The sequence below is a fragment of the Lissotriton vulgaris genome, chromosome 3_1 (genome assembly GCF_964263255.1).
Source record: "Lissotriton vulgaris chromosome 3_1, aLisVul1.2, whole genome shotgun sequence".
NCBI classification, from domain to species: Eukaryota; Metazoa; Chordata; class Amphibia; order Caudata; family Salamandridae; genus Lissotriton; species Lissotriton vulgaris.
In genome coordinates, this window is record NC_141689.1 from 1,028,219,853 (window position 1) to 1,028,246,157 (window position 26,305).

Here is a 26,305-nt window from a genome sequence, read left to right on the forward strand (position 1 = left end):
CCCACCGGTGAGCTATCTCTCACCCGAGTTGTGCTGCAACTCATATATACAACAAATACATCACCACATAACATGCACCAAAACTTGTAAAGCAAGACATTGCAATAATGCAAGCGTAAAAAATGCTTAACATACATTAAACTGTAATGAGATAAAAAAAATAACAGGAAACTGCTAATCTAAACTTAGCATGAGCTCCAACAATCTCATAGACTCGTTCTGAGCATTTCTTGATTACCTGTTATAATGCTCAGATCCTCTGGATGGCACACCTGACATGGATTCAACCATTAGCAATCGCCCTTACAAATACAGTTATGAAAGATACTAAACAGGAATCAATATACAAGTTACACATGTTATCGTAGAATTCACAAACCGCTCTTCAACACTGGTCACTAAGCTAGCTTGTGATCGAGGGAGTCCCTTCTTGGTGCAGCACGTGGAGGAATTGTCAAACAGCATTAAAGCTTCAGTTCAGTACAAAAATGCCACACTTGAATGAAGTGAATCACCGAACTGGGCAGCACAAAAACCTTAGCGTTTCTTGAACTCTAGTTTCCATAGTGTCACTCGAGATCTCCACACGACAAAGAAGTTGACTCACACGTTTTCTGCGCAATACCGAGTGGCTAACGGTGCATACATGCACCACAGGATCTTTGCAGCAAATGAGCAGTGTCTTACTCGAAACTGCACTCGACGCGGCACCGCTCATCAGAAGGAAGAAGATGACGCAGGGAAAAAGAACTCTGATGCGACGTGTAGGAAGGTCGAGGAAGGTAGGCACACGAGTTACTTGGCTTGTCGGACTATTAATTTAAATCCAGGGTGGTGGTTGAGCAGTTAATTGCGCAGCAGCTAGAAATCCTCGAGGCTAATGGCCAAAGTTTATACACTATTTGTACAGATCTTCTGGTCAGCGAGATCCTCTCAACTTTCAGCGCTCAGTTGTACATAGGCAAAGCACGACCAGTAGAAATAACATAACGCTACTCAGCAAATGCCCATACGTAGTAGTCAAACCACATTGCCTTGTCCATAAATTGACCACAGCTAACACCACACTGATGTTTCACAAGACCAGTGACACTGCGCTTGCAGATCGCATAAGTTCAAACGATTTTGCTCAAAATAAAACCACATCCAGACAAGTGGAAAACATTGCGTTGCTTAGAAGAGTAACTCCCAGACCAAATTAGTGAAAGTCCATACTTGTATTATCCTTGTGCCATAAAACGCCAAACTGAGTTGAAGCATACTATTCCTGATTGGCACATGTGAAATCCATCACAGCATTTAGACTTAACACACAGTACTTTATGCCAAGCAGTATTTCTAAGCTGACAGAGAAGTCTGATGCAGAAACTGCTTTCCATGCGCAATGAAGACAGCGAACATGGCACAACCACACCGCTCCTGTGTGGTACATGTGAAAACACTTCACAGAGCTGGTTCATCAACTCCACTAAGAACAGCCACAGGCGCTCCTTAGTACACAGAGTTAGACATAACTCTAAACTTGACCAACCACAGTTCTCTTGCGCAGTGGATACATCCATACTGCAGGGTAAAAGTCTCCACCAACATACCCAAACTGCAAACAGGCCATACCTGTGGACAAGTCCATGGAGTAGGATCAGGCAACAAGTTGGGGCCGTCCGATGACTAGTCACTGGTGGGCTGACTTGCCTTTTAGTCCATACTATTCCTTTCTTTTTTTTTCTTTTTTCTTTGAAGTTACGCTGGTTCCAATGTTTTCCTAGGAGTCTCTTGGTTACTGTACTGTGCTTAAACACGCTTGAGTTCAGGTCCGCTCGTCGCCAAATAAATGTTGTATCCTGCATAGAGACTCTGGTAGCCATGTTGCTAGTATCAAGTCTTCTTTATTGTCTCCATGTCAGAATATTAACAATCTTAGTCCAGCCAGCTCTAAATGGGTACAAGCCATGTACCAGCCATGCACCAGCCCCACACCAGCCCCACCAGGAGCAGCCTGCCTAGCTGCTCAGCCCATCTCCAGCTGTCATCCACACATTATTTATTTTATTTATTTATTTATTTATTTTAAAAATTTATAAAGCGCAACATATACCCGTGGGTGTCTTGGCGCTATGACTTTGCTGAAAATCTCAGATTGAACATGTATCTACCTTAAAAAGTATTGTCCTGAGCAGTTTATTGGTCAAATAACCAGGTTTTTACCAATTTTCTGAATTGAAGTAGCGAGGGTGCCAATTTTATTTCCTTTGGAAGCGTGTTCCAAAGTTTGGCTGCAGCATTGGTAAAGCATCTGTCGCCCCATGTCACCGTCCTAGTGCGTGGCACTACCAGTAGATGTCTCTGTTCAGATCGTAAGGATCTTTTAGTTAAATAATAGAAGAGTTTCTGTTTGAGAAATGCTGGTCCATGGCCCTTAAGAGCTTTATAGGTGAGACACAAGGTCTTGAATCTAATGCGATTTCTCACTGTTAACCAGTGGAAGTTCCTTATCGCTTGCTTGGTGGACTGAAACTTAGGAATGCCAGCTAGTAGCCTTGCGGCAGCATTTTGTATAAGCTGCAGTTTGGCCACCACCCGTGCCTGGGTATTTACAAATAATCCATTGCAGTAATCAAGTGATGAGAGTACTAAGGAACTCACCACTGTTTTCCTAGTACTCTCAGGAAGATAGGGCAGGATTTTTCTAATGATCTTAAGCTTGTAGAAGGCAGACGACGCAACCTGATTGGCATGGTTAGAGAAATTAAGATTGTCGTCAAATATAATTCCTAAATTCCTGACCTTTTGCACAGGTTCTGGAGGGGCTCCGAGTGGGGTCGGCCACCAAAAAGTGGACCACTGCGGTGATAGATTTCCAAAGATCATTACCTCTGTTTTATCAGAGTTGAGACGCAAGCAGTTCTCAGACATCCATTCCTTGATGGCAAGCATGCCTTCTTGGAACCTGGCTGCTACCTCCTCACCATCATTCTTAATTGCGATCACCAATTGGGTGTCGTCGGCGTATGAGGTAAGGCTCATCCGGAAGTTCTTAATCACCCTTGCTAAGTCCGACACATAGATGTTAAAAAGTGTCGGACTTAGGGATGAGCCTTGCGGAACGCCACATGGAAGGGCGAGCTCAGTAGATTGAAATGCGCCCAGTGTCACTGCTTGCGTTCTGTTGGACAGAAATGAAGCCAGAAGCTCCCTGGCCTTTGAGCAAATGCCCATTTCCTCGACACGGTCAATCAGGACAGCATGATTGACCGTGTCGAAGGCCGCCGAGAGATCCAGCAGGACCAGTATAGCTGTTCCTCCTTGGTCCCTGATGGTTCTGATATCATCGGCAGCCTTAATGAGGGCAGTCTCTGTTCCATGAAGTTTCCGGAAACCAAACTGCGACTCGTCCAGGAGGTTATTGTGTTCAATATATTCAGCAAGTTGGGTGTTCATTGCTTTTTCCACTATTTTAGCCAGGTAAGGCAGGCTGGCAATAGGTCTATAGTTTTTGAGAGTTGTTTTATCTAGACCAGTTTTTTTAAGGAGAGGTTTCAGTAGAGTGTTTTTAACTTATCTGGGAAGATCCCAGATTGGAACATGGCGTTACAAATAGAAGTAATGACTTTGCTCACCACGTCAATTACTGGAATAAAGATTTTAGGGGGGCAGGGATCTAGGGATGAGCCTGTTTTTACCTGTCTCATAAGATCTCCTATTTCCTGATTCGTCATATCCCTGAATCTAGTAAACGAACAGTCCGGGTTATTTTTGGGTGATTCACTCAGGCACCCAGGCATTCCACGCATCACAGTCACACCAACATTCTAATACCATCTCTCACACTGGCTGAGCAGCTAGGAGGACCTAGGCTGATTACACATAAGTGCAATACTTAGGATATAACGGAATGACCACAATTAAAAATTTCTTTGGAAATAATGGAATGAGTTTGCATTAAATTGTATTAACTGGATTACAATTTCATGTAAACGAGTGATAACAATTCACATTGTTATTGGATTTGTGCTCCAGCTAGTGGGAAGGTTGACCCTCCCACAGGCTTGCTTACTATTGTCGAACAGTTCCTTTGGAGTAGGCATCAAGCGAAGACACGTATTGTATCACGATTATCTTGTTTAATTTTGGTTTAAGCGAGAGTGCACATTAGCAACATTGACTGCCCAGCAGTGTGTCTAGCTATCTCAATATCCTCTGTGGTAGCACCAAGGGTATATTGACAAAATGCAACTATCTCAGTGGCATGACCTTATTGGCCAGTGCTAGGTATTCCGACACCGATAATGGAAGGAGTGACCAGAACATCGCTTGCACTCTCAGTGATCAGATCGCCATGAAAAGGTTTCTCTCTTTTATGAAGTGCCGGGCTCTCATCTCAATGTCCACCCTGCCAGATGTTATGGCACAACGTGTGCATATACATCTCATGAGTGGGGCCCGTTCTCTTTACATTGAAATGTCAAGGTCCTGAAAGCACTTCTAGTCTGCTCCAGAACCCCTGCGGCATGCAAAGGCATGCAGAGAACAGAAGCAGACTGAGCAAAACACACAAATAGGAATCCAGACAAAGAATGATGAGTATTAGAATTCATCTCCCTTTCCATGGCCTCTCACCCCCTCCGAAACGTCGTCAAACAAAAGTCCAGCCCTCTTGAAAGAGGGAGAGGATCGCCAAATTCCCTGAAAGAGGGCAGAGAGCGCTAGATCCAGGACAGAGAGACAAATTTTGCCTAAACAGACGGAGACTTGAAGTCTTTTATCTCAGGATCAGTGATAGAAAAGTCATGCCTCTATGCAAAATATCAAAGGAAGCTATCGAGGGAGCTACAGGGCAATTGTGCGAAAAGAATGTGTAGAAATTTTTGTAAAGCTCACTGAAACCCAGCATACAGGGCATTATGTCTGATAAAAAAAACAGAGGGTCTCTCAAAGGGACGGGCCGATGTAATTAAGGACGTGGCTTAAAACACATAAGCTAAAAATACGTATTTAGCAAAGGGTGCCGCCCCACTTGTATTTTGCTGTTTCTGTCGTTGCATCCAGATATGATTCAAGTAACATTACACCTGCAACAAGCTAGAAGAATTGGCTTTGTCAATTTTTGTTAGTTACATGAAATTAATAAGCAACAACTATGGCGTTGTTCCTAATATTATTGAACATTATCCAGTTCTGAAATGATGACTGTGAAAGAAGTAAAACGAGTCTCTCAAGTTACATCATAGGTTTTGAGCAGTGGTGCTGCAAAAATGGAACTGTGGTGCAGAGCACTGATAGCACCCGGCCCACTTAAAGCCATGGCATCATGGCTGCTCTAGCGCTATAATCAGGCACACAACCTTAAATACCATAAATTAGGCCACTGTCCTTTAAACAGCCTGATAAAAAAGATGGGGGTATGGAATATGTAATGACTGACATCAAATCAGAATACCATGCCTGATAATAGGACTCTTTGTCATGATCCTTACAACAGGCCGGGTGCCTACGTTGGGGGGTGACATTTTGGCACTTGAATCATGGCTGGTTTGTTCTATAGCTGCCCCAATACAGGAAGTAGCATCGCAAATCCATTCCACATAGTCACATTGTGTACAGTAGCAGTGCAAGTTTTTTCACGAGGCAGGGGCAGCACAGGCAACAGAGCAAGGTTCCCTCGTACACAAAATAAAAGCAGCTGCATTTCCGGCTTACCACGCACATAAGCCAGACTTAATACAAACAAGCAGGACATTCTTTGTCACTGTCATTTCCTTGCTTCTAATTGGTCAGCACATGCTAGTTTCACTTTCCTTTTGTGTGGTCCTCCCTTTGATGGAACATGTACCACGTATTTATTAATTGTTTTATTAGTGATCTTCCGCGGCAAATGCTTGAATTCAGGTACTTTTTTTTCTACTTTCTTCCCTCATTGCCTTTGCTTCCTAAACATTGCTGCTTGCCTATTGTTGCTTCCATCCGCTCACCTCCGAATATAGTTGTTTGCCCTTCATCATTGTTGTAGGGTCCCTCCTCTCATCCTACTTGTTACTTGCCTACCTTAACTTCCCCTGCCGTCTTTGTTGCTAGTTCCAATGTTTTTCAAGCTCTGCATCACAGACTGACGGTTCGATGATCCTCAAGCGTTACTGGGATTTCAGCCAATAGCACTAAGCATGCAGTGACTAGTTATAATAAGAGCATTTGTAAGTAACCGTTGGGTTTGGTGGTGAGGCTAGTTAACCAGGTCTTGTTGAAAGTCACCTTTCTGATAAGGGGCAACTTAAGAATTCTGTGGATCACTGTATTCAGTTTTCTGTTCAAATACTCAATTTGATTAATGTAAAGTCCCTTCCGTTAGTTTACACAGTCTCTATTGGTTAATCTATCCCTCCCCTCGTTACTCCGTAATCCACTATGTAATGCAATACCTCACCGTACTGACTGCTTTTGTTGTCTGCATAATACATCATAATATAGCAATCCACTAGTGCCAATCTCTGGTACCAATGGGAGCTGCTACACACTAGGAAGAAGATGCACACATCTTACCTTCATACAACACATCAATAAGGATAACATTAAGTAATGTAAACAGGCTGACACTTAAGCCACTTCCTTCCTTCATCCTTTGCATACTTGTGATGTTAAGAAGCCTTTGCAAAGTCAATGGATCTCGTCTATTCAAGATCTATTGCCTGCCACAGCAGTGTCATTGTACTTTTTAGGTCGAGGACCATCGCACTGCGTAGCAGTGGGTGGAGACGAAGATTTTATGTTTCTTAGAGGGGGCTTGGAACCCGCCCCTCTTCTCCATTGGCTGGCCTAGTAAATGCTGGCCAGCCTTTGGAGGAGAGTGGCGTCGCTCAGTTCAAGCCCTGTCTTTTTCGGATTCGGGGGCGTGTTTTTTGCATTCTTTCTATCTGTGACGTCATCAGTCACTCAGCAAAAATATTTCTGAGCTTTGCGGTGTACCGTCGTTTCAATCTCCCCATCTGGCTGGTCTCCCCCTCCCCGCAACTGCTACTTGTAAAGCTGAAAGCAGGGGCTGATGGGGGCCGCGGTGAGCTTTGCACAACATTGAAATTCATGAAACATCGGCAGAGCCTTCAAACATCAAACTCTCTTCCCCATCATGTGAAAGTGCCGCGGGCCCTGGCACCCCCGAACCCTCTGCGGATTTGTTTGCACGTGTTCTGGGAGGGGAAGGCGGGGGCTGTTAGCACGGACTCTTCCCCCTGCCTGTTCTCATGTGTGGCTCACGAAGGCTAGGGTACTGCAGAAGCAAAGACCCCCGGGGGCTGCGGATGGAAGCAGGCGCCTCTCCCAGGGATTGCTAATCGCCTACTCTCTCTTACCACGCATTGGCATTTTGTAGCGCTCGTGGCATGTTTACAAAATACACAGCTCGGTGTGTTGTCGAGGATGGGCGCGAAAAGGCTGTAGACTCTGCTTTCTTTGTTGCTTCCTAGTTCCCAGAATAATGTAGCCAGAGATTCATTTAAAACCTGTATGTACACAACACAACGCACACAACACAACGCACACAACACAACGCACACAACACAATGCACACAACACAACGCACACAACACAACGCACACAACACAACGCACACAACACAACGCACACACAACACGCACACACACAACGCACACACACAACGCACACACACACAACATTCACTCACACACACACAACACGCACACAACACACACACACACACAACACACACAACGCACATGCACACAACGCGCACACACACGCCTTAATCGAAATGCAAACAGCCACGTTCTGTGTTCGTCCACGTGTCGCATTTCCCCGGTTTGTGTGAGTTGCTCTTGGATGACATTTTGAGTGGCACTTTATAGCGGCATGAAGCATTATGTCGCTGTATTTAAATACATATGTAAAATCACGCCTTTTGTGGAATGTAATTGGCGTTCTGTGCTGCAACTTCTCCAAGAACCCAAAACTGACCCAGAGGCATCACTCGCACATGACAAGGGGAAGCTGGACAAACAGGTTGGCTTGTCCTTTCTCTTACACAAAGCGAAGGAATTTAAAATTTTGAAAATTGTCCTAATTACAAATACGAACATTAATTTACTGGCATCAGACCATTAAAACACGATAGTTTGTTTAGTCCAACTAAAGTGAGCCAAGACAAAGCTCGGTCTGTTGTCGAGGATGGACGCGAAAAGGCTGTAGACTCTGCTTTCTTTGTTGCTTCCTAGTTCCCAGAATAATGTAGCCAGAGATTCATTTAAAACCTGTTTGCACGCAACACAACGCACACAACACACACACAGACACAACACACACACAGACACAACACACACACAGACACAACACACACACAGACACAACACGCACACACACAACACGCACACAACACACACACTCACACACAATACGTACACAACGCACACACACACGGCTTCATCGAAACGCAAACAGCCACGTTCTGTGTTCGTCCACGTGTCGCATTTCCCCGGTTTGTGTGAGTTGCTCTTGGATGACATTTTGAGTGGCACTTAATAGCGGCATAAAGCATTATGTCGCTGTATTTAAATACATATGTAAAATCACGCCTTTTGTGGAATGTAATTGGCGTTCTGTGCTGCAACTTCTCCAAGAACCCAAAACTGACCCAGAGGCATCACTCGCACATGACAAGGGGAAGCTGGACAAACAGGTTGGCTTGTCCTTTCTCTTACACAAAGCGAAGGAATTTCAAATTTTGAAAATTGTCCTAATTACAAATACGAACATTAATTTACTGGCGTCAGACCATTAAAACACGATAGTTTGTTTAGTCCAACTAAAGTGAGCCAAGACAAAGCTTGGTCTGTTGTCGAGGATGGACGCGAAAAGGCTGTAGACTCTGCTTTCTTTGTTGCTTCCTAGTTCCCAGAATAATGTAGCCAGAGATTCATTTAAAACCTGTTTGCACGCAACACAACGCACACAACACACACACAGACACAACACGCACACACACAACACGCACACACAACACGCACACAACACACACACTCACACACAATACGCACACAACGCACACACACACGGCTTCATCGAAACGCAAACAGCCACGTTCTGTGTTCGTCCACGTGTCGCATTTCCTTGGTTTGTGTGAGTTGCTCTTGTGTGACATTTTGAGTGGCACTTTATAGCGGCATGAAGCAATTATGTCGCCGTATTTAAATACATATGTAAAATCACGCCTTTTGTGTAATGTAATTGGCGTTCTGTGCTGCAACTTCTCCAAGAACCCAAAACTGACCCGGAGGCATCACTCGCACATGACAAGGGGACGCTGGACAGACAGGTTGGCTTGTCCTTTCTCTTACACAAAGCGAAGGAATTTCTAATTTTGAAAATTGTCCTAATGACAATACAAACATTTAATTTACTGGCATCAGACCATTAAAACACGATAGTTTATTTAGTCCAACTAAAGTGAGCCAAGACAACGTGCCCCACAATTAATTATCTTTTTAATTTACGAATGAGGACTGGCCCAAACACGTCTCAGTGGAATAACCTGTCCACTCACGACCAAAAGCATTTATTTTCTCGATTTGAGATGTTTACAGGTACAGCAGGCCTTTCTTGAAGCTAAACTTTGACCTTTAAGTTATGCACTGCTCTTTGCAGCTGGGCTCAAACTGTAAGCCACCCTACTGTAAAAATATACCTCCATCAGATCTCCAAATCTTGCTGGCACCCCTTAGTTCCCTAAAACGGACCCTAAGAAAATAGACTCATGCAGGGATGATCTTGTGACGTCAGTAACAACCTTGCTGTCCTCTGAGGCAACTGTGGTGCAGAAAGGGCAACATTGAGCACTAATATAAGCAGGCAAAGTGGACCGTCCATGTCTGGTTTTGCAGTAGATAAGTCAACTCCCCCCCATACCCCCCCCCCCCCTTCGAGCTGTTCCTCCGAGAAATAGCGCAGATAACGCGTGCCTGCCTTAAAATTACTGCAAAATCAATCAGCTGTGTTCGGTCTGGTATCAAAGTATACTTTTCACCAGAGGCACAACTAGAGCCACATTTCGGGGGGGCGGCTAAGACCTTTTTTTGGAGGGGGAGGGTGAATCTTTAAGCGACATGCAGAGTGGAGCTAGAAGCAGTGGCGGTGCGTCCATTGGGGGCGTTGGGGCGTTGCCCCACTAGCCATGGACGACCGTCACGCTGAGGCAGGATTAAAAGTGTAAATATTAAAATGTGAGCGCACAGTCTCAAACTTCTCTGCGCCCGCAACGGTAGCTCAGCTTGCAGGGACAAGCCGACTTTGCGGAAGGTGTGGGGGCGGGGCTGCGGAGGAAGTGATTGACAGCGCAGCACAGCAGTCTGCAGAAACAGCGCAGCTGCAGTGTGCGCATGTCAATGCTTGGATACTCATTTGTTGTCCTTGCCTGCGCATGCGAACACGGTACAGTACCTTTCCCTCCCTCTCCAACAGCGACTCACAGTGCGAGGGACCAGGGCCCCCGGGGTCTCATAAGGGCAGGCACTAACCCTGCTCTCAGCCAATCCTGGCGCAGTGGTGCTGCTAATGCAGAGCAAGGATTGGCTGAGAGCAGTCACTGCGGCGCGCAGCCAGGCAGCCTGCCTACTTGAGGTCATGGTGTCGCGCGTGGGTGTAGTGTAGACCTTGGCTCGTGCGTGTCTTGACTTCCTCTGTAACATAAACCAAACGTAAGTTTTTTTAATTTCACACTTGACTCAGGTGTTCAGTTTCTCTAACATGGCGCTGTGCTGGTCATCGCACGCTTCTTAGGCGTTGGGTAGCTGGCAGTGGCAGCGCCTCGCCGCCGGCTCTTCTGCTTTGAAAAGTGATTAATTGTTTGTATCGGAGACGGTGGGACCTGGCTGTCTGTCACCTGGTCGTCGATATAAATCGGTGTATACGGTATACCCTCTCGCCCAGAGGTTATTCAGAATCAGGAGATGTATTTAGTTCCCTTTCCGCCTCTGATTGCTCACACGCATTTTGAGAGTGTGTGTGTGCCCGTATATCATGTTTGTTGTGGGTGTGTATGTTGTGTTTATATGTGTGCGTATGTGTATTGTGTATGTGTAAATGCATTTGTTCGCGTGCAAGAGCAGATGAATGTATTTGCGGCACTTCGATACGTCCTCATTAATTTCCAGTGCCAGGACAAGACGGCGCTCGACTTCTGTCGCAGATCCGAAGAACAAATTATTTAATCAATATTCTGGGTTGGACCTGAGTCCCGGCCGCAATCATCAGCCTAATTGGATTTGGATGGAAATACTAGTGACTAGTGACTGTGCGGCGCGTGACTTCCTGCAAACTTTATTACACTGTAATAACGTGAGAACTTGCTGTGTTAAGTTGACCGTGCTCTGTAGACTGACTGGGCCATGAGTTACTCCAACACTACACACATCACGCAGGCCAGAGAGGTATGCAACAAGTGGACTGTGTCACTCACTGTGCGGGCTGTATGCGTGAGAGGGCATGCACCCACCCCACCCCTTCAGACAGAGCAGAGGGGGGCAGGCTGGATGTTGTATATTTATCCTTTCTTTATTTCCATGTTTTACAGTAATTCTTACCTGTGTCATGCATTCCAGAATGTAGATGGCTCATCCAGTTGATAAAACTGGGTTCCCGCAGGGAGAGTTGTGTCCATGTTTCTGTTCGTCCTTTCTTAAAGGTCATTGATGATCTGTCTGTGTGTGATGACAATGTTGTAATGCGTGGCGATAAATTTGTGCCCCCTGTTGATTTGAGATCTAAACTCATTTCCTTAGCGCATGAGGGTCACCTTGGCCAGACCCTGACGCAGCAAAGACTCAAGTTGAACTTCTGGTGGCCTGGTTTGGACTCTATGGTTTCTTCTTGGGTTGAGGACTGTCATACTTGTAAGGTAGGGGAGAAGAGACTGAAGGTTTCTGTTGGCTCCCAGATGGGTGCGCTGCAATTTCCTGAAGTCCCGTGGCATACCATCTGTTTTGATTTCATTGGTCCCATGGCGGAGTTACCTCTTTCGCAGAGGTTTGCTGTGGTCATTGTAGATTGCCATTCCAAATGGTTGTCGGTGGAGTTTCTAAAGGATATCACCACGGATACTACCATCAAACACCTGAAATCTGTATTCTTTATGGAAGGTTTTCCAAGTGTCATTATAACTGACAATGGCACACAGTTGGTTTCGCATGACATGCAAGCCTTTTTGGCTGATTGTGGAGTTTCTCATCACAGGACTTCCCTTTGCAATCCCCAGGGGAATGGTCTTTGTGAACGGTTAAATAGATTGGTGAAAGGTACTGTTCAGATGGCTCTCTCTAACAGCTCTTCTGTCTCCTCCCTTGTTCGTGAAATGGTCTATGCTTATTGTACCACCCTTCATGGTTCTCAACTCAAGTCTCCCTTTGAACTCATGAGGGGCAGGGTTCCTAGCACCAAAATGATTCCTTCTTGGCTCAAGGATATGGTCTGTCAGTCGGATTTGGCTAAGGGTGTTTGCTCTTCCCCTTCTTCCTCTCGTCCTTCCAACAAGTGCCCTGTCAGTAAGGTGCCTAAAGGGGTCCCTAATCCTTCTGGTAAGAGTTCTGTGGGTCTGCCTCCTAAGGTTGTTTCTAGTAAACTCGCTAAGGGTGACCTGGTGAAGGTAAAGTCTGGTCGCGTTTCTGGTGGTTTGTCAATTCCGTGGTCCCTTCCTTGTAAAGATGGTCTATCCTCACTATGTAGTTCTATCAAATGGGGAGAAATGGAATTTAAGGAGGGTCGCTCTCTATCAGAAAGCTGATACTGGTCCTGGCTCTGTGTCCTGTTCGTCCTCCTCTTCTTCCTCTGTTTCTGCCCAGGATCTTTCCTCTTCAGGGTACATGTTTATTCCCTCTCAGGCTCCTGCTGCAACTCCCGCTGCACCCGTTCCCGTGCACACTCTGGGGAGGGGTGACGGTGGTGGGGATGCTCCTGATCCTGTGGTCTCTGATTCCAGCTCCTCTTTGCCTGTTTCCAGGCCTCAAAGATGCCGTAGACCCCCTGTGTACTTGAATGATTTCTGTTGTGATTAGTTTTTTTTTTAGAGGGGTGACGTGTGTCCCTTTCAATGCTTAGTTTTATTGCTCAATTGCTTTTGCTAACTTTCCTTAGTTTTATGCGTTAAGTTTCGTTTTCAAGACATGTTTGCTTTTCTTTTCAACGAGAGGAGATGTGTTGTATATTTATCCTTTCTTTATTTCCATGTTTTACAGTAATTCTTACCTGTGTCATGCATTCCAGAATGTAGATGGCTCTGCCTCCTCCTAGTGTTCTAGGTGGAGACAGTTTGTGCCTGGCCAGCTTGTATCGAGGATGTCTGCTGTTGCTTTCCTGCATTAAACCAGTTGTAGCTCACTTGTGGTCTCCAGTATTATACTACACTGGACCCTGAGAGAGCGACAGCAGGAGGTAGGAAGAAAAAAACTGGGCAAGTAGAGTGATGCTAGTAACGGATGGGGGCGGGGGGAGGGGGGGTCGCATGCTTGGTCTGGCATCGGAAAGGGGGAGAGCAAGAAAGAGGATGGCGTGGAAGGGAGAGACGAGGCAGGGGAGGAGTGCTGCAAGAGAAGTATGGGAAGCAAAATGCGGAAAGTCACAGTTAGAGGCAGCAGATTTCACGTGCGGGTGCTTCTGTGTGTGACTTTTCAGTGTATTCTGGGGCTTACAGTTTCAGTTACAACCCGTGTAATGCACACAGACGCCAGAAGTGGTGAAAGGATTAACAGTTGACATGTAACCACTAGAATCGACCACAAGCTGCACTAATGCCAGCTCAGTTTCTATGACGTATTTCATTTAAAGTTAACACAAATGCAGGCCAGTGTTATACGTCGTCGTCACCCTCGTCTTCTTGACTTTTCTAGAATGTGTTGAGGACATTTTCATTTATTGTACACAACATCTCATAAGAACACCGCCTTATCAACTATTGCAGCAAGCTGAGTTGTCTACGCAAAGTTTACAGAATCTGTGGGATACTGAATCTGTTTACTGCTTCATGTCAAGTTTAAATTAACATCCTAACTTCACCTGACTAACTTGTTGCTTACTGAAAATGGCGTTTAGTTTGCCCGATGCTTCCTTCACACTCAACGCCAATGATTATTCGAGGGTTTCAAGAGCGCCCGAGGTTAAACTAGCTTTGTGTAGAAAGCGTTACATATGGCTTCTGTATGTCAGCTGCTGCCATTTCTCAATACCTTGATTAAAAAAACAAAAAATCCAGTTAGTACTTTGGTTTTCACGCATCGCAGTATTTGAATGGCATTTTCCTTTTCACACTTTGACACACTTAGAGCAGCCAGCTTTTTAGCTGGTAATCAGGATATTAAACATATCTCCTGCTCAGCGCCTCATACTTTGTTATAAAGGACAACGCTATATCAGGAGTGCAAGCACCTGGAGAGGCAGATTGACTGCGGTATTGTGTTTGTGTTTAAACAAAGACTTCTGAGATTTACTCTGCTTTATTTAATCCTGTCGGTGCTACTTGCGACAGGCACTTTACAAACATAACTAGTTAAGCAATGTACATGGTTGGAAGTCATGAAGCACTGCAGCTGACTGCTGCATCATAGCTATGATCCAAGCAGGATATCTCTATTCGCTTTTATCATGTTGCACATGTAAATAAATTTTTGTCTGTTTTCTGTTTTACATGAGTTTATTTTTTTAATAATTATTTTCCATAAAACAAACATTGGAATGAGTGAATTTTTGCAGGAGCGAATCCGAATGCTATAAGGGTGTTATCATTTCCACTGTTTAATGCTTTGTCTATATGGCACATTGTGGTCACCATGAGCAATGTAATTGAAGGAATTCTCTGTATTATTGTTAAAATGGATTATTTAAATTTTTTAAAATAGTATCACAAATACCTAGACAGGCTGTATTTGTAATAAATGTAACCTATTGAGTGCAGTGTAGCGAAGGGTGAGTGATGTCTGTGTAAGTGCAGATTGAGAAGTGTGCCTGTGTGAGTCCAGGGTCAGTGATGTGGATGGGTGAATGCATGCTTACGGCTTAGTGATGTGTCAGGGAAGGGTGAGTAATGGGTCCATGAGTGGAGGGTGAGTAGTGTGCCTTTGTGAATTCAGGGAGAGTGATGTATCTGTGCAAGTGCAAAGGGACTTGTCTGGCTACTCCCAAAGATGTGTTCGCCAAGCCACCTCTTTTTCAAATTTGCTTGAGAATGCACCATTTGCCCACTCTTTTAAAAAAAATTCTCGGCGGAGAAACCTCCCGAACCCCCGTAAGGGGGTTGGGCACGCTCACTACGCAGCCTCACCACAGTGCAGTATTTACGCCTCACCACTTTCAAATGTCACCAGCCGCCACTGGCTAGAAGGGTCTCTTTGAAGGGGTAAACAACAGCAAGGCCTCATTAACATGCAAATTGTCTTTTAAAGACCTGTGAAGTGCCTTGTTTGCTCGCCCCTTCCGCTCTGAGATCGCAGCTCCTTGCCTCTACTTTTAAAGATAAAATCAAATCAAACTCGCATAACCCATGCGCTTGTGTTTCTGTGTGTGGTACACTGTGTCAATTAAAAGGTGCGTGCTAGGACAAGTAGTATTCCCCTTGGACACTGAGCTGAGGGTTGCACCATGATTCAGTATGCTCCCCTCCTGTTTTAACATTACATTTTTCTGTGACCGATGTCGCTCCGAGCTCCGTTACCGTTTCTGAGCACTTCACCCATGCTCTAGTGTGCTCAGATTTCTGACAAATGTCTGCTCTGTTTTCTTTGCGCTTGGCGAGATGGAACATTTTGTATGCACTCCTGTCTGCACAAACCATTTATTTATTTATTTACTTTTAAATCGAACTTCCAAACATGTCGTCAGTGCATTTTTATTTGTGGGTGTCTAGTTCTTTTTTTGTTATACTTACAGGAATATTTTACCCAGCAAGTTTATAATGTGCATTGTAAATCACGAAGAGCACTGTTGGAATTCAGTGGTGTGTGTGAGACATCTGGTTGGTGGTGAGCGGCCCCAAGTTGGGACAAAAGGTAGCATGGGCCCGCTCACATCGGTTAATCGCAAATGAGACTCCTCTCACGCCCTTTTTTCGTTTGATGAAAGGGCGTCCCTACTTTCTACCAACAAGCCAGTCTGTGTGTGTGTGTGTGGCTCTGTGTGGATAGCTTTTTTTGTAGGTGTCTCTATGTGTGGGTGGCTCTGTCTATGTGAGGGTGGTTCTATGTAGGTGGCTCTGTGTGTGTGGGTGGCTCTATGTGAATGACTGTGTGGGTGGCTCTGTGTGTGGCTCTGTGTGGGTGTAAATGCAATAGGTCATGAATATGCGAGCGATTAAGCTATTGGCATTGTAAATGACATGCCATTTATTTAACGATTAAGCTATTGGCAATGTAAATGACAATTCTATTTATTTATGATTAAAAGAAAAAAAATCATAAGCAATGCTAATAGCTCTACCTTTAATAATGCAGAGACCATTGCATTGTAAATGCTTGTTTATTTTTTACTTTAAGCCATGCTGCACAGCCACCACGTTGCTATACAACACGGCTAAAAGAAGAAAAATCCACTAGATCTTGCAAAGCCAGTGCTTGTTAGGGCTGACCTGACAGTGCAGCTGTCGCCACATGGTATTTGGTCAACAGAAAGAGAGGGGCTTTGGCTCTTCCCAGTAACCTGAGAGCACATTTGATTGGACAGATATTTTGTGTTTCCGCTGGAAAAGAGTGACTGGAGGAAAGCTTCTGCTCAACACAGCAGAACTGAGTTGGTCAAAATAATGTTAATGATCAAAGCTATAGGCCCGATCTGTGTATTGTGAAAAGTAATGATTAAGACTGAAAGCATGACATTTATTGTGAGAAGCATATGTTAAAGCCAACAGGTATTTTAAGATGGATTGTTTTTGCACAGGAAAGATAAGTAATTTGGTGAATGAAAAATCACAGATTAACATAGTGCCAAATGTTTTGGTTAACGCCTCTGACAGACCCTAGGAGTAGGACATTTATTTATTTTATTTCTTATTTTATTTTCTTATATCGCGCTGGACTCAATCCCGTAAGGGTATCTTCGCGCTTTGCCAGCCAGAACATTAACAGAGTCAATGAGATAAATTAGTGGGACTGAGATGCTTCCTGGAAGAGGAGAGTTTTTAATGCCTTTCTAAAGGACAGATGGTTGGTGGTCATTCTCACATCCATAAAGCAGGGCCAACTGAGGAGAATGCTCGGTCTCCCTGTCTGGATTTTTTTGTTGCAGGGGTTTTTAGAAGAGCTTGGTTACTTGAGCGGAGTGACCGGCTGGGTTGATACAGCTCAAGTGATTGAGAAAGATATTTAGGACTATCCCCATATAAGCATTTGTGGACCGTACAGCATATCTTGTAACTGATGCGCTGCCGTATAGGGAGCCAATGCAGCTCATCCAACAAGGGTTTAGAGGGAGTCCTAGCCGGTACACTCATGACCAGTCTAGCCGCAGTATTCTGGACCACTTGCAAGCGGCCTACTGCATCTGCATTTGCTAACGTCAGCAGGCCGTTGCAGTAGTCCAGGCGGCTAGTAACCAGGGCCTGTACGAGAGTCTTCCTATAGGTGTCAGGAAGATACGGGAAGACTCGTCTTAGAAGGCCAATGGTGTGGAAGCACAATCCTGCGATGTGGTTGGTGTGTTCCTTAAGGGTCAATTTTTGATCCATTTTTACCCCTAGATTTTTAACGTGTGGCTTTGGTGTTGGAACTGGAACCAGGTCCAGCGGCCACCAATCTGGAGACCAGAGAAGATTTGCTTTGCCGAAGAGCATAACCTCTGTTTTTGCAACGTTACATTGGAGGCAGTTTGCGGCCATCCAATGTGACACTGCCCTCATACCCTCAGCAAAGTTTTCCTTGACTTTAGGGCCAAGGGAGCTGAAAGGGTAGAGGAGCTGGGTGTCATCAGCGTAGGAAACCGGTGTGAACCCATACTGCCGCACAATCTCAGCAAGGGGGGCCACATATACATTAAACAATGTAGGGCTAAGGCATGAGCCCTGTGGCACCCCCTTCGTGAGCACCTTCGAGGTGGAACGGTAGGGGCCCAGGCTAATAGATTGCGACCTCCCGGAAAGGAAGCTCTCTTTACCTTGTGAGAATCCGTGTTAGTCCCTCTATGAAGGGATTGCATTTTGTATTGTCTTCATAATTCTGAGCATATATATGTAATTTATGACTGTAAAAGAATGAGGGTAAATGGATGGATGTATGAGTGAAAGAATCAGTGGCACATTTGCACCTACGATGGCATATTCAGTATCTAACCTCACCAGTTACTCGAAATACTTTCAAACAGTTGCCATTTCCAATGCTTGTTCCTTTTGTTCCTCAATGGAGGTCCCTGCCACACACGGTCCAATAAACCACACTCAGCTGGGATGTACCCAAGATTGTGTCTTCTATTCCTTCTATTTAGCTTGTATATCTCTCTTTTCACAGCCACAATAAAGAATGGTGGTTTGCCCCTTGCTTTGTCAGAAGTGTCAGTCTGAATGTCTTTTTTCTTTATATATCGCAGAGCTCGTTTGAAAAAGGATTATGATGATTTCAAAAAGCAGCCTGAACATGAAATGTTTACCAGAGAAGTCTGGACTAATGAAGAAACTGATGTTACATCTAGTAAAGAGTCACCCACCATTGATGCAAAGAATTTAGAGAACTCTGGGATACTGAAAATAGATGATCAGAGTAAGTGAAAAAGCATTTGTTTATGGAGCCAGTTCATGTGCCGTATGACAAGGTTGTTTTCCATTTGTGCTTTTCATATCCCTCATCCGTGCCCAGATGAGTGTACAAGATTCTAAGCTTAAAAATATTACTTTTAATCTTGGAGGGAACTGTAAGTGATGATTAAGTGTTGTCGTTTTATTGCAGATGGGCTTTACTTCTGTTTAGAATTTGTTTTCATTAGATTATTGGTCCATAAGACAACTACAAGTAACACAGATTGCACGATGCTACAGAATACAAGACAAATCAAAAGTGTGCTTCCTAGCACTGGAAGCATCCCTTGTCAAGGCACACCTTTGGTTCTATATAAAAGACTCCTTAGTTCATTTATCAAGTTGTAATCCAACTATTTATTGCATTCACAGATGCTTATTTAAACGATTTCATTTAAAGTTAGAATTGTATTTCATTCCGTTTCCAAATGTTGCATCATTTTACATATGTTAAATCTGTACACAACTGCTCCAATGCATTTCGGGCAGAATGCCCTTTCTTCCGGGAGCTTATCAGTAAATAAAGGATATAGCATCTTAACGTTTTGTACATATATACATCTCAACATATCATCGTTGTTTTACACAGTGTTTAGTGGTTCACCCTGTGAATCGGTGTGTACGTGTACCCGTTAGTGCCGTGTTGAACGATAAACAAACGATAAGTTTACACTCACGTGTCTTCAAAACAAAGTTGGCTGAAAGCTAGTATTCCAACATTTTTTCCAACATTTTGACCATCTTTCTGACAGTTGCTCAAATCGAACAAGAATATTTAGTGCTCAGCCAGACGGACTGTTAGTATTCTCTTTCAAGGGTATTACCAAAAAGTCCCTGTAGTTTGTTAAAGCTAGGTAATTCTCTCTCAGCATTTCGGTGCAATGCTCGTAACCATTTCAGTGTGAGCTGTCCATGACAAATGATTGCTAAACAGAATACTTGTGGCGCATACTTTCAAGGGGTTTATTCTTGAAGGACCACACAGATTTGGGGCAAGTCTTCCCAAAAATCACAACTCACACTGGTATTTTTGATCAAATAAATTTTGTTTCAATATGGACATAAACAGTCTAACTGACCTCATATAAAAGAGTATGAGGAGTCCATTACAACCAAAGTAGAGTACTATGTTACTTGAACTGTGGATTATTTTAGGCAGAAGAGTCTGAAATTTGGCTAAAGCTGGTGGTTGATTGGCCAAAGCTAATGAAGATACCATGCTTCTCTGCTCAGGCCATTGTAAATGTCCATTTTGGAAGACAGAGAGCCTTTTGTGTCCAGTCGAACCTGGACCCAATTCCCCAGTTTAAATTCTTTAAAAAGTAATTGGGAAAAGTGCAGGCTTCCACAATTGCCTGCTCTACTGTGCCAAATGCTGAAGAGTACGTTCCTTCTCTGCGCAGGTAAGCAGCCCTACAGCGTGTTAAACCAGTCTATTTCAAGATGACAGGCACTTCCAATATGATGAGCACTTGTTGATTTTTTTTTATAAAACACTGTCACCCGGTGACATTATTCTCACGGAAGAAAAGGGCTCACTCACTCTTTGAAGGCACATTGATGCGGTAATTGAATTCCTTTGAGATACCATTGTTTTCTCAGTGCGTGCCAAATAAACGCCATCCTCTGGCAAGTCAACATTTTCAAACATTCAAATGAACACTTATTATTCCTTATTGACACTGCAAAAGCACACAATCTGCCATTACTGTTGCATTACAGTCTCATTTAGTTGCCCGGGGTATGATTTGCCAAGCACTTCCATCGCAGACAAGAGACCTATTTGAACTCAAGCGTCTCATAAATTAAAAACACCACTTTGTACAGCTAAAGCGGCCCTTTGTAGAAAATGCTGACTAATCACACACACTAAACATTTAAAATGTAGCCCATTGGAAAATAATCACTCCCGCAAACCTGTTAAATCTTCTTCTTGCCCACAACCCCCTTGCCTGTAAACAAAACAACTTAGATCAGGAGTGTGAGGCCCTCAACAATAATCTATGTGCTGCTATTGACCAGCTAGCACCGGAGCGAAAGTATAAGATCAAGGATGAGGCGAAAGGCGCCCCCCTGGTTTAATTCTCAGTTAAGAGAATCCAAAAGGAAACTTCGCCATGCAGAAAGACGTGGCGCAAAACGAATGCTCTGGCAGAGCGAGAAAACGACAAGTTATTGCTTAGCTCCTATAAAAAATGTATTACAGCAACTAAGGCGGAATATTATGAAACTAGAATCAATACTGCCGAAAACAAACAAAGAAACTTTTAGAATCTTTTGTTAGAACTCAGCAAAAAGACAGATAGGGCATCAGCTGAAGCTGAAATGAACTAACACCTTCCAATCCTTCTTCCTTGAAAAAGTCAGGTGTCTTCTTCGAGATATCAATAACACCCCTACCACCTATATCCTACCACCTAGCCCCAACACTCCCTCGCAGATTTCACATACTCTCAAGTTTCCCAGAACTAGACACAGCTTCCCTTAAGCTGATCATGAATGGGTTAAAGACCGGTTCTCCATCAGATCCATGCCCGCCTAGAATTTTTCGAATGGCGCTCCCAGGTCTAGAGGGACAAATCATCGCCATACTAAACAATTCTCTGGAGACTGGTTACCTACCACCTAGCCTCAAAGAGGCTAGAGTTAAATCTCTATTAAAGAAACCAGGAGCTAATGTAACCAACTTAAAAAATTATAGGCCGATCTCCCAGTTACCCTTCTTGGCTAATGTTCTAGAACAACACGTCCTGAAGACGCTTTCATCTTTCCTGGAGGATTGCCATCTCTTCCAGGGATGCCAAGCTGGGTTTCGAGCACATCATAGCACTGAGTTGGAGATGCTCTCAGTGCTTTTGCAATTTTCACCCTCAGTGCTTGATGAGCACAGAGCCATGGCTGACAGGAAAAGACCTTGTGCCCTGATATTATTAGATCTATCAGCAGCCTTTGATACTGTCAGCCATGCGATACTACTGGATAGACTTGCTGTTTTCGGCATTCAAGATCAGGCTCACCAATGGCTTGAATCCTTCTTGTTGGGTAGGTCCCAAAGGATTCAATTGGGTGATGCAGTCTCTTAGTTAGGGTCGCTTGACAGTGGCGTCCCCCAGGGCTCAGCCCTGTCCCCACTCCTCTTTAATGTCTACCTGCAGCCATTGGTAACAGCCCTAGCGAATATGGGCTGCAAAATCTTTAACTATGCAGACGATACCCAGCTGCTGTTTAGTATCAACAACACTGTATCTGCTCAGTTTCAAGCACAAAATATCCTCTGTTTTACCGTGAGTTGGATGACCGCTAACTCACTAAAAATTAACCCAGATAAAACAGTTCCTGGTCATCCCCACAATCGAATCACCCTGGAACGACAGATTCTGGCCCCAAGACCTAGGCCCCACTCCTAGACCTAGCTCAACCGTAAAAAGTCTGGGTATAAAAATCGATGATAAACTCTCGATGGCTAACGATATTTCATCAGTGGTTGGCACTTGTACAGGATTAATCAGACAACTTCGTAAACTGGTCCCCCTTCTTTCCATCTCCAAGCTTCACACGATTGTGTCAGCCATCATAATCTCGCGGTTGGACTATGGTAACGCCCTTTACCTGGGCCTTCCCCAGTATCTGGTAAATAGATTCCAAGTAGTCTTAAATGACGCAGCTAGATTGATTCTTAGACTGCCTAGGAAAACACATGCCACTCCGCTGCTACGCAAGTTGCACTGGTAACCTATAAAACAAAGAGTGGAATTCAAGAGCCTCTGTATAGCTCATAAAGCTATATATGGTTTGGCCCCGGTCTACATAAAAGAACGCTTGGAGGTGATTGCTCTTTGCGATCTTCAGAGGCACAATTCTTGTTATGCCCTCGGTATAAACTTTCCTCGAAAGGTGGTAGAGCCTTCTCAGTACTTGTCCCTCAACTGTGGAACAAGTTACCCATCCTCCTGCGCAGAGAACCTAACCTGCTTCACTTTCAGAAACTACTTAAATTTGTCCTTTTTAAAAAAGCTTTAAACATTGAGTAACTCTCTCCAGATCGTGTTTACCACCCATGCAGTGAGCTGTCTACCTGTGTTCAAGTGCTAAGAGACCTGGCGGTGATTTAGCGCTATAAAAATCGCAAATAACAATTAGTGGAACAGATCTCAGTGCACTGTTAAAAAAAAAAAAAATTACTACATTATTTTTTCCCCAAAAAAGTAATCGATCAAAAAAAGTATCTCCCCCTGACATCAAGTTCTAGAAGGAGACAAGCCATGCCGAGACTGCCTCTCTCTCCTAGGTAGGGTCCACAAACGTACTCTGCAGGCCAGAGATGAGCATGAGACTAGGTGATTCATTGCACTGTGCTCGTGCTAGAGTAATCGAGCAATTGCCGCTATGCGTCGCATTGGATAGAAACTTGGCCATTGCCTTCCAAAAGAAGCTACACGGTGATTAGCATTGTTCTATAATCCTCGATGACTTTTGCATGCAGGCCTGAGAGAGAGAGGACAGTCACTGTGAACCAAACTCAACTTTGCTCTCATGATCTTTTGCGATCTTTAGAGCATGAGAACACAGAGCCTGGTTTGGTTGGGGCAGTGAAAACAGCACTCTAAAATAGGCAGGGGGATTGCAATGAGTTCCCACTGGGTTCCTGAAGCCGTACAGGCTCAACAAGCCTAAAGTGCACGTGTGCAGTGTGCCGGTCGCAGTAAGCGAACTGTCCAACCCAACATGCACACTTGAATTCACATCATGGCACCTGCCCTGCTGCTGCCTGACAATCAATTGAATTGGCCCCACCCGCCTCAGAAACGTAACCTGCGTAGTGCCATGACAATCTATTTTAGTTCTCCAGAATTGGATCTTCCATAGATTCACGTGCTCCCATCATCCCCATCGTTCAGCTGAAAATCCCACGGTAACCTTTAAACAGTCAAAAATGTAAGCAATGCTGTCTAAAATCCATACTATTTGGAAGCCTGGTCACTTCATTTAATAGGAACCAAAGTTAATGAATCAGAGACAATGTATCTGCGGACCAATCCCTGCAAGGCCACCGTCCTTCAGATTTCTGCTGCATGTCCTGTGTGAACGGAGTCCTCTGAACTTTACTAATTTCTTCAGTCAAATGAGTGGCATTTCAATCCATCTATTACTATTCTGTGAAGGTCTCTTCATTTCGCTCGGTCATTACAAACTTACTACAGAGAATGCCTAACACTTATAAAAAAAGGTATCTTCAGACCTTGTGGGACTTGTGGCAAGATAAGATTGCATTGTGAGGATCCTCGTAAGGAATGTAGACTTGAAAATAAATTAGACTACTCTTGGGGGCTTTCCAAAAATCAAACTTTCACCGCTGAAGGCTACCTTCAATGCGGCAGCTAGGCTCATCGCTGGCTCAAAAAAAGTTATTGTATCGCCCCTGATTCTATTCACTGAATTGGCTATCCCATGACGTTAGGATCCATTGCAATACTGCCCGTATGACCGACAAAGCGCTGCACCACAACACCCCCTCTTACTTGACCCAAAAATTTACCATATCTGGTGAAACAGGTCTTCCAGAATCACAAGCTCCCTACTACTTAAGCCACAAAAAATTTACTAAAAAACCTACAATCAATCATTCTTCGGATTTGCCCCGAAGATCTGGAACTCTTTCCCACTGAATACTAGATACAACCCGTCCATATCCATCTTCAGAAAGGAAGTAAACCTTGTACTTTCCAATAGACTCCTCTCACATCAAGACCACACTTTCATCTCATCATGCGCAATACTGCTTGTCTGACTTTCAATACTATGATGCCTTCGTCCGTACCAACAAAATCTGCGCTGGTCTTTCCACTTCCAAATCCTCTTTACACTACCCATACACGCATCGGATTTTGCTCCATGCCATCATTTACATTTAACTATGTTGTTCCTATATTTTCTTCTCACTTCTTTGTATTCCACGTACCATTTGTATCATGACAACTTTATTATTCATGTAAAGTGCTTGTTCACCTGAATGGGTCCTGTTCGCGCTATATAATACTCTAAAAATAAATAAAAATGTACTGCCGCTCACCAAATCATAAAGTTATTGAATGGAAGATATACGGCACTTTCGCAGTTAAATCTCAAATGACATAGAAGGAAAACTCTTAATTTGTCTATAAGGTGGAATATAAAGAAGCACCATCTTCTGCGGAAGATTCTGACATCACTTAAAAAAAAGCCTAAAAAACACCTTACACATATTCACTACGAGGAGAGGCAAACAGAAATATCAGGGTCAAAACAACCTACCTCTAAAGAGCCTCCTAAAACAGTCTCCAAAGTATTTTATATGAAGAGACTATCTTCATTGGCAAGACAAAACCAAAACTTGCGCATGAGACATTAACTCCAAAACAAAAGTCGCATTCCATCAGTAAATATTTATCTATAACAAGACCATCATAGTCAGAAAAGATGAGGACATTATTATCATCTCTAAGAAAAGAAGAGACTAGTGGTAGTGTCTACTACCACCTAGACCATTTTTGTTACACAAGGGAAACCCAAGGAAGCAATATGCCAGGGACCTTAGGGAATTATATATTTATACAGGACAGGGGTCCCTAGACAAGAGGGATTTTTTAGGAGATAAATATAGACTAAATAGGCACTATATTCTTTGTCCAGCCGGACAGTTTTATTTTCTAATAAACAATTTTTACAGAAAAATCTAGAGTGATAACAGCAGGACACCAGCCGATGTCCAACTAACACACTTAGGAAGGGGACAAACAAAGAGTTTGGAGGCAATTTGAACAGTCTGTGTAGTACAATTCACAGTCAGACAATATTGATTGCACACTATTGCTGGCATCAAATAGCACAATTCATACACATATAGTGTGACAAGGTCGACAACGTTTCGAACCAATGACTTATTAAAGGTTCATCTTCAGGACATCAGATATATGCCTTCTTTTTATATAAAAAAAGTCACAATTAACTTTTTAGCCCGTACTGCAAGGCTGGTCAGAGGGCCGATAGCCTGAGTATTAAGGAATTGGTCTGCCGAATTTCCAGCAAGACAACCACAACTGATAGAGAAATTGCGTGATGTAGCTAGGGACGGGCCGTCAATGCGATCGGCGGGTGAAATCGCCCACCTGTAAAAATTGTTTATTAGAAAATAAAACTGTCTGGCTGGACAAAGAATATAGTGCCTATTTAGTCTATATTTATCTCCTAAAAAATCCCTCTTGTCTAGGGACCACTGTCCTGTACTACCACGTAGACAGCACCTACATCTTCATCAACAACAGCCTCTGATTCTATCATGTCAATGAAGGCCTCACTACCTTCATTGTAATCGTTGAGAAAGACACCATCAAAAATTACACCTCTGACAACTTTACCATTAACCTCCATCATCGAACGTACTTCCATTATAGATGACCCCCGTCAACAACATAGTCGACAGCACAACTGATAACAAAAAGTTCGTGGCATGTGGGCTGCTGAATTCATATCTGTGCATAGATCGCCGCCTAGTGTTGGGTCCGAATGATT

The 26,305-nt window shown here is 43.9% G+C and overlaps 1 protein-coding gene across 1 annotated transcript in view; it reads left to right on the forward strand.

The window, feature by feature from the left end:
- BRD10 (bromodomain containing 10) overlaps positions 1 to 26,305 on the forward strand; it is a 481,106-nt gene that overhangs the window by 431,910 nt on the left and 22,891 nt on the right. The window contains exon 7 of the mRNA XM_086961417.1: positions 18,553 to 18,722. Within this exon, the coding sequence (XP_086817543.1) occupies positions 18,553 to 18,722 (170 nt within the window). The remainder of the gene's footprint in view (positions 1 to 18,552; positions 18,723 to 26,305) is intronic.